The sequence below is a fragment of the Oryzias melastigma genome, linkage group LG7, assembly GCF_002922805.2.
Source record: "Oryzias melastigma strain HK-1 linkage group LG7, ASM292280v2, whole genome shotgun sequence".
Classification (NCBI taxonomy): Eukaryota; Metazoa; Chordata; class Actinopteri; order Beloniformes; family Adrianichthyidae; genus Oryzias; species Oryzias melastigma.
In genome coordinates, this window is record NC_050518.1 from 24888378 (window position 1) to 24897300 (window position 8923).

The 8923-nt window shown below is 41.4% G+C and overlaps 1 protein-coding gene across 2 annotated transcripts in view; it reads right to left on the reverse strand.

The window, feature by feature from the left end:
• Positions 1-8169, reverse strand: part of hdac6 (histone deacetylase 6) — a 17245-nt gene extending 9076 nt beyond the window's left edge. The window contains exons 1-14 of one of the 2 annotated variants that reach the window (XM_024292581.2): positions 7925-8169; positions 7594-7677; positions 6571-6693; positions 5930-6015; positions 5719-5803; positions 5610-5650; positions 5003-5099; positions 4505-4602; positions 4318-4422; positions 4161-4229; positions 3875-4001; positions 2392-2457; positions 1276-1335; positions 1119-1208 (exon numbers count right to left, since the gene is read on the reverse strand). In XM_024292581.2, the coding sequence (XP_024148349.1) occupies positions 1119-1208; positions 1276-1335; positions 2392-2457; positions 3875-4001; positions 4161-4229; positions 4318-4422; positions 4505-4602; positions 5003-5099; positions 5610-5650; positions 5719-5803; positions 5930-6015; positions 6571-6678 (1032 nt within the window). In that variant the 5' untranslated portion in view covers positions 6679-6693; positions 7594-7677; positions 7925-8169. Of the gene's footprint in view, positions 1-1118; positions 1209-1275; positions 1336-2391; positions 2458-3874; positions 4002-4160; positions 4230-4317; positions 4423-4504; positions 4603-5002; positions 5100-5609; positions 5651-5718; positions 5804-5929; positions 6016-6570; positions 6694-7593; positions 7678-7745; positions 7883-7924 lie in introns of those variants that run through there. The other variant, XM_024292582.2, reaches the window with a different exon arrangement.
• Between the last annotated feature and the right edge of the window lie 754 nt (positions 8170-8923).

Here is an 8923-nt window from a genome sequence, read left to right on the forward strand (position 1 = left end):
CCAAATCCAGCACCCTGAGACTGTCTGCTAGCCGCAAGGAAGGAGGCCGAGGACTAGTGAGCATAGAAACTACCCAGGATGAAACATCCACGATGCATGAATAAGTCAAGCTCAAGGCCTCAGATGACAGTGTGCTCAGTGAATGTCTCAGACAATGGATAGCAGAGGATGTGATGCTGGAGGACAGAGCATCATGGGGGGACACACCCCTAGATGGGATGTACCACCGGACAATAACTGATATCAAGAAGTTCTACCAATGGCTAGAGAGGGCTGGTCTGCAGGACAGAAGCTCTGATCCTGGCAGCACAGGAACAAGCCTTGAACACCAGAGAGATGGAGGCTCAGATCTACCTCACCAGACAAGACCCGAGCTGTAGGCTGTGCAAAGAGGATGCAGGGTGAAAGATGCTGGCTGGGAAAGCAAACATGGAGCCCCACAACCAAGAGGCTGGAATAATGTACAGAAACATGTGTACAGAATATGGACTGGAAACCCCAAAGTCAAAATGGGAAACACCTCAGGAAGTGGTAGAGAATGAGAGAGCAAAGATCCTGATGGACTTCCAGATCCAGATGGGAAGGGATTGTTATGGAGAACCAACCAGACATTGTAGTGGTGGATAAAGAACAGAGGTAAGCCGTTGTGGTGGATGTGGCAGAACCAAGTGATGGTAACATCAAGAACGAAGATGAGAAACTGGAGAAACACCAGGGACTCAGAGAGGAACTGGAGGAAGCTTGGAAGGTGAAAGTGACAGTGGTGCCCGTGGTAATTGGAGCACTCGGGGCTGGAACCTCCAAACTGGAGGAGTTTAAGTTAATACACGGTAGAATAATTACTCGAATGAATGTCAACAGTGTATCTGAAGCTCCGATGAAAAAGGGTGAAGAAGAATTGACTAGAATGAAAGCTGCCCTCAGGTTCTAATCTTTTATTATGCTGCAGCAGCTGAGGTTCTCCATCCTCCAGGGAACCTCAATGTCCAGCTGAAACTAAAGTCTTTTATCATCCACGACATCACCTGTTCTTTACTGGCAAGTTCCGCCCACACCCTTCTGCTAATCAGTGATCACAGAGAGCAAAAAGATGTCTGTAGAGACAGAAATGACCTTACCTCTAGAGCGAGAATCAGACGACCTTCAGCCAGACTCATCAGCATGTGTGTCAGAGTGTGAAAGCACTGAGGACTAACATTCATTTCCCCCTGAAGACACAGTAGAACACCTCAAAGCACAGTCTGACGCCAAGGGGTGGTGCTGGTTTGGGTTTACCTTAGAATCTCCAGCTGCTGCATCAAATCCAGCCGAGACCAGAACCAGCTGAGGCTGAAACTACACATGCAAACGGGATTTTCAGAACCTCACACTTATATTATCCTTTGAATGAAAAATAATATTTAGGATGTAGTGCAAGCATGGAAAACACTGTTGTGTGCATCTGTTTAAGTGTGTCCTGGTTTTTGCTTGTATTAGATCAGGAGTGTCAAACTCAATCACACAACGGGCCAAAATCCAAAACACACCTTAGGTCAAAGGGAAAAAAGGATAAACATTTATTGAACACTATGAAACTACATTTTTAAAACTTTGAAAACTGTAACTTTTTAACATAATTATGAACGAGATATATAGCATTACCTGTGATAATGCTGATGTGAATGCTGGAAGCTGAATTGTCTGCTAAAGATGCTGAAATTGATAACTAAAAACGTTAAAGCTGAGAACGCTGAAGCTTATAGCCAGTTAAAAACTTACAAAAGTGTTAATTTAGCCTATAAAAAACCCGAATTAGCCAAAACAGCTAGCATGTAGCTAAAATATTAGCTAAACTCCAAAATAGCCTAAAAAATCTTATTAAATGCCAAATAGTCCAAAAAGCTAGCAGAAAGCTCATTTTTAAAACTGTAACTTTTTAACATAATTATGAATAATAAAAAGGCAATAATATGATTCCAGAATAAATCAACTTAAACCTTAAATAACTAATATTTTATTCTCCATAAAAATATATTTGGTCAAAATTATACACGTTAGAAACGAGCTTAAGATAACATCGGGTCATTAATAAAAATAAAATAAAATGATCTGGAGGGCCGGATAGAATTACCTGGAGGGCCGGATCCGGCCCCCGGGCCTTGAGTTTGACACACGTGCACCAGAGTCTGATTGTGTGTGTGGATGTGTATGCATAGATCAGCTGGTGTGTGCTTATATTTGTGTATAGCTGTGTTTCCATTAACTCTGAACTGGATTTTGGATAATAAATTGTCTTGAGTTTTTCTTCATTTTGCGCGTCTGTTTATGTCTGCACATGTAAAGATGTACATCGGGTTGTGTGAACATGATGGGGTGTATTTGTGCGTGTGTGGACATATGTGCGTATACTACCTCATAGGCCACAGGCAGCAGGACATGTTGGAAAGCAGAGATGTAATCAGCGTCGCTCATTCCAATCTGAAGATCAAACACACAATAATCACTCCAGTCCCAAACATTTCCAGTCGGCGTGATTTAGCAGTTTCAAGGCTTTTCTTCGCTCTTTTCCAGATTCTAGCGAACTATTGTGCTAAATTTGGGCCAAAAGTATAAATGCCAAAATACAACAACTAGAAACTGGAAGCTGAAAACTGGTGTAGGAGAGAATCATCACTGGACAGGTGGGCCGCGTCGTCACCCCCGGTTCCAACCAAATGATGTCAATTCAGCCGCCATTTTCCACGGTCATGACTTCGCCATGTTAGAACCAGACGACGTTAGAATGAGGTTGTGTCTGAATTCCCTCCCTAAAGCATAACTACTAAAAAACTATATAGTGCGGGACTACATAGTGTCCTGGATTTTAAAGGCACATCGGACACCATGCTCACTACTTTCTTTCGTTTTTATAAACGCCGAATACAACGTCAAAAATTTCATGGAGTGAAAATCGAATCAACACGAACATTTCACGATTTATTTATGACTCCACTGAGTTCTTATGATGAAAATGTGGACGATTTATTCAAATATTACGTTTAAACATGTTTTTTTGTCCAAAATTGTTTGACCGCAATGCATTGTGGTTTATATCCACTAATCTAGTAAACAATGATGCATGCTAGTTTTTTGCAAAGACTTCTGGGAAATTTTGAGTGCACTTGATTTTGGAATTAGTAGATTCTGACAGCACTAAAAATGGACAACACGTGAGGGGGGGAATTCATACACAACATGAGTTGTGGTAACCACTCTCACTAATCAGGAGTGAGCTAGTTGGAAAGCCACGCCCCCTTTAGGAGAATCTGTCAATCAAATGTTCAAATGTTGAAGGCGGGGCCAGCGGGCACCACATGCTTTACTGTGACTTAAGAATTGTTTTATTTTACCGTTTGTGGTAAATCTCTGCCAGAAATACATGAATCCAACTCAAAAAACAAACTGGAGCCAATTGTGACTCTCACTGTATTTATTGACTTAAATATTGTTCAAAAATAGAAAATCTGTCTTATAATCCAGTTTGTTTTAACTCTGGTTTTGCTTTCTGACTTCCAAATGATTTTCGTGGTACACGGAAACAAAAACTGATGTGCAAAATGTTTTAGCTTAGAACCGTTCATTTTTACAAACTAAAAACTTTGTTTAGGGTGGAGCCGCATGGTGCAGACCTCTGATCTAGACCGAAGAGTTCAACGATACTAACATCACTTATGAACGCAGGATCAAAGATGGAGACACAATTCATCTAAAAACATTTACACTGCACACGCAGAAATATTCTTTGAAAGCAAAAAAAAATGTTTTCATTTGCAAATGATAAAGTTTTATTCTTAACATGTTACATTTTGTTTGCGATTTAGAAAAGTGAAGTCTGATGGGGTCTGGGTGAACTTACCTTGTTCCAAGGAATGTTAATGTTTCTTCCTTTAGCATTTTCACTGCCAGTAAAACTGCTGTCAGACTCTGGCAGGTGAGGCCAGAAGGAGGCGTGCTCGTATCTATGGATGCTGAAGTACAACACACTGTACACCCAAACACACACACACACATGTACACACACAGTAAAATGAATGAATGAATTGCAGCTGGAGGGTCTGGTCTGGCTGCGCGTCTCGCCTCAGACCAATGACTGTCTGGTCAGGAATTTGATCACCCAACCTGGTGACGTAACCACTCATTACCTGGGATCTTCCTGGAACAGGTACTGAAGACCCTGCCCATGGTGAACGTCCCAGTCCACAATTAACACCCTGAAAGACAAACCCATAAAAGAGGAGCAGCAGATCAGATAGACAGCTGTGTTGATGTGAGCGACAGCTGCAGCCTCTGCCACCGTACCTGCTGACGGCGTGACGGCTGCGAGCGTAGCGTGCTGCAATTCCAACGTTGTTGAACACACAGAAGCCGTTGGGCTCGTTGGTCTGAGCGTGGTGACCTGGAGGTCTGTGGGAGGAAAAGTGATGGAAGTTTCTAGTCCCTCAGAAACGAGGTGAAGCTGAACCTCAGAGGCAGCAGCTGCACTCACCTGATGACAGCAAATCCATTTCTCAGGTTGAAGGTCATGACCTCATCGACCAGCTGGAGGACAGAACCGGCGGCCAGCGCACACACCTGAAAGGACAGCTGACAAACGCACAAACACACACTACTGTGCTGTACTCCACTAGAATGTGACGATGTCACAGAGATACAGGAGGAGGAAGGGGAGCAAGTTTTCACTGTGTGTGTTTGTGTGTGCGTGGGGGTGTTTGAGTATATGGGTGAGTGTGTTTGTATATAAGTGTGAGAGTATGTGTGTGTAAAAGTGTGAGTATGTTTGTCTATAAGTGTGAGTGTGTTTGTGCACAAGTGTGAGCCTGCAGGTGTATATTTTGTTTGTGTTTGTACATAGTATGCAATTGTACATTTATAAGTACATTTGTCAGTATAATTGCATGAATGTGTGTTTTAGTGACTCTTACATTCAAGTATGTGTATGCATGTTTGTGTCTGTGTGATTGTGAGTTTCTTTGTGTTTGCTCACAGGATGCAGATAGACAGAGTCGTATTTGCAGGACAGCGTCTGCAGCTCCGGCTGCGTCATCCTCTCTGTGGACTTGATCAGGTCGATATAATCCTTCCTGGAGAAACACAAACACAACACAACTCTGTGACCGGGCGGAAGGAAAGACCAGGATTGAGTGTGTGTGTTTGTTTGTGTTTGCAGCCTGTTCTGTACTGTGAGATCCAAATTACTATACAAATTGTATTTTAGTGTCAAGAACATAAAAATCTGAAGAATGAAGAATCGTGAAGCTGCTACAGAATAAGGTCTTGTGTTCAAATGGATTTTGACGTCTGAAGATGTTTTTGATGGAATAGCTTTAGATTTCAGTAAATATAACCTCCTAATGCAGCAGATTCAACACATTTTCACTTCTTTAGAATCTATTAATGTTGTAGAACTCTGTTGTAATAATGAGGAATATTTGAAGGTTTTATTTTAAAACAAAATCCTGTTATCTTTAGGAGGTTTGTTCAATAACATTTAATATACTCTGATGGTTACTGACTTGAAAATGATGCTGACTGTTATTTGCATTGAGGATTCAGAGAAATATCATTTGCAGAATAAGTGAAATGTAACTCACGTGTGCACGAGCAGCAGCTCCTCCTCTGTCGCTGTCCGAGGCTGAAACACAAACTGAAGTTATTCTCCTCCAAACCAGAAAAACGTCCGACTGGAGCTCACACTCTGACCTGCACACGGACACAGCGGGGCAGCAGCTGCTGCCGCTCCAGCTCCTCCATGATGGACCGGACTCTGTCTGGACTCTCCGGATGACTGGCCGCGCAAGAGAGGAAACATCAGAAGGACCACCAAGACCCCAACAGAGCTCCACAGCAGGGACACATGTGAGCCGATCAGAGACCAAAGGCCGTCCTGAAGCCACAGGCGCTCTGAGGTTACCTGGACTCCCACAGGTTCTGATGCTGTGTGAAGATCTCAGAGTAAACCAGACCGGTTCCTCTGGCTGCAGATCCGCCGGAAAGATCCTGAACACAGAAAAAAGCTTTCAGAATAAAGACAGGCGAACTGTTCAGCCTCTAACCTGGATAAGACCCCGCCTCTTCCTGAATACCTCTACATTTACATATACGAGGAATGTCTGATCATAAAGTTAATCAGGGTGAATTAATTACAGACATTTTAGCGTTATTTTTCTTTATTGGGTTAATTTCATTTTTGCATCGATTTGCGTCATTTTAGATCGCTCCCTACCACAGTTATTTAAGAAAAATATCAATATTAAATAAATCATCAGAACTTCAGTCCTGTTATATTTTGCAGGATGACCTCCATCGCTGTTGCTTTGCTAGTCGTCGCTCTACAACGACACGCCAGCGCTCTACGCCACACATGCTCCGTGAAAACAAACCGCTCAGAGGAAGTGAGGCTGAGCTGAGTGGAAACGCTCACCAGAATTAACTGGACCGGACCGGACCACTCAGTGGAAACGAGGTTTCTGAATCCACTTCCTTTAAGCCCTTTCAAAACAAAAGCCTAAACCTTTTCTACTAACTAGCATGACAGTCAAACTGAAGTCTCACCAGAGCCCCCATGATGCTACTTAGCTCCTCCTCCTTCTGATGGCTTCTCTCCATTCTTCCTCTCCTCTTCGCTTCCTGCAGATCACTTTTTCTTCTTCCTTTCTCCATTTTGTCTTTGCTGACCTGAAGGAAAAAACTGAGTGACGATCTGAACATTCAGTGTGTGGAGGAGTCAAATCTACCTGGATAGATGATTGACTGTCCTTCCACCGTCACCTTGGCAGGAACACAAACAATCAGCCCACAAACATCACACAAACTACAGTCACCTGACTGCTCAAAAATATGTTTGTCTGACCCCCCCGTCCTGTAACTGACGGTTTCAGCTGAACCCTGAACCCTCAAGAAGCATATTAACAAATCCCACATAGAGGATGGTTAACAAGCTGCAAATGTAATGTTCAACAGGTAGAAGAGGTGTGAAGCAGAGTCAACACAAGACGAGAGTTTTGTCAGGATCACAATCCAGGAGGGCTTCATAAAAGACTCCCGCAGAGAATTATAAACACTTAAAAACATCTGCAGACACTTAAATAAACATCTGCAGACACCTAAAAAACATCTGTAGACACTTAAAAAAACATCTGCAGACACCTAAAAAACATCTGTAGACACCTGAAAAACATCTGTAGACACCTAAAAAACATCTGCAGACACCAAAAAAACATCTGCAGACACCTAAAAAACATCTGCAGACACCTAAAAAACATCTGTAGACACCTAAAAAACATCTGCAGACACTGAAAAAAACATCTGCAGACACCTAAAAAACATCTGCAGACACTTGCAGAGAGGAAATACAAGAAAACCACCAATTTTGAGTATAAAAAATGAATTAAATCAAATGTATAAATTGCATTGATGAAACAGGTTAGAAGACAAATAAATAAGCATGCCTCCATATCTATTCTATTATCTGCAGATTTTACATGTGACAGCAGGTGAGGAGGATTACAGGTGAATCATTTACCAGCATTAATCTCCATTCTGGTCCGGGTCAGGTTGGAGTGTGATCTTACTGACCTGCACCGACAGACGGGAAACCTTCTGGCCGACTTGGGTCCAGGTCGAGGGGGGCGTGGCCCAGGCTGCGCGGCTGGTCGTCACCTGGACAGAAGCATTCACTACAACCAGACATTCTGCTGCTGTTTTTAGATCATCAGGTTTTTACTCACTGGAGCCGATCAATAATGACAGTTCGAGAGACCAGAAATGTTCAATAAAAACAAATCAAACTTTAATAAATGTAAAAAGCCTTTCGCCATGTTCTCCAGCTATGATAACGTCTGTAAGCTAGACTGACTTGTTCACCAGGCAGAACTTATTCCATCATCATGGAGCAAAACCACGATACCTGAACACAGATAACCCGTGAGCCCGGGACGAAAGGATGCTCCAGAACCGGACCTCTTCTCCTGTGGGTCTGTTCTCCAAAGCAGGCTCTGTTTCTGTGCGAGCTGCGGCTGTCAGAACCGAATCGGCTGTAGGAAGGATCGAAACGCTCTGATTTGCTGTTGTTTATCTGAGCGCAAGGAAATGAACTGTCGCGCCCTGATGACGTCACAGCCAGAAGACTGCGCGCGGCGCGATTTTTAAACAAGCAAACAGGTGGTACTTCAGAACATCAACAAACCCGCATTTTAGTCATAATTTTATGCTTTTTTAAAAATGTTTTTAAGTACCTAAGAGTACCAAGCTGCAGGTAATAGGCGGATGAAATGCCGATAGATGTCCAACGAAAGTTATAATCATTTTCTTTGATTTTAATTTTTGTATTGACAAATTAGACGTTATAAAACTTGGTTATTGTATTAGCATTATCTATATATGTAAAGCATACATGTGAAGACAAAAAAAATCAACCTAAGTATTAGTAAAAGAGAAGAAGAAAAAAAACAACATAAGGCAAATTAACATCATACAACTAAATAATTGAAATATATAAAAATAAAAAAAGGAAAACTTTGTGATAGTTCTGAACAATCTAAATTAAATTGAAAGGCATCAATAAATAAAGAACCCCTATGACTATCCATAAATTAAAGGGTGAGGAAAAAAATCACATCAGTCCAAGTAAACAAACAATTTAAAAGTTTTGGGGCATTTTTATTTTTCATCCTTTTTAAGAGATTTACATAAAAGATTAAACTTGTTTTATGGAAACAAAAAACTGTCTCTCTTTTTAAAAAAAATCAACATTTCTGAACATATATATTATATATATAAATATATATATATTACCAAAAATAACTAAGTTTTTGAACAAAAACTGAATTTTCTTTTCTTTGTCAATACAGCCAAATTGAATATTAGTATACATAAATAATAGAATTGTATTTTTTTGTTTAAAAAT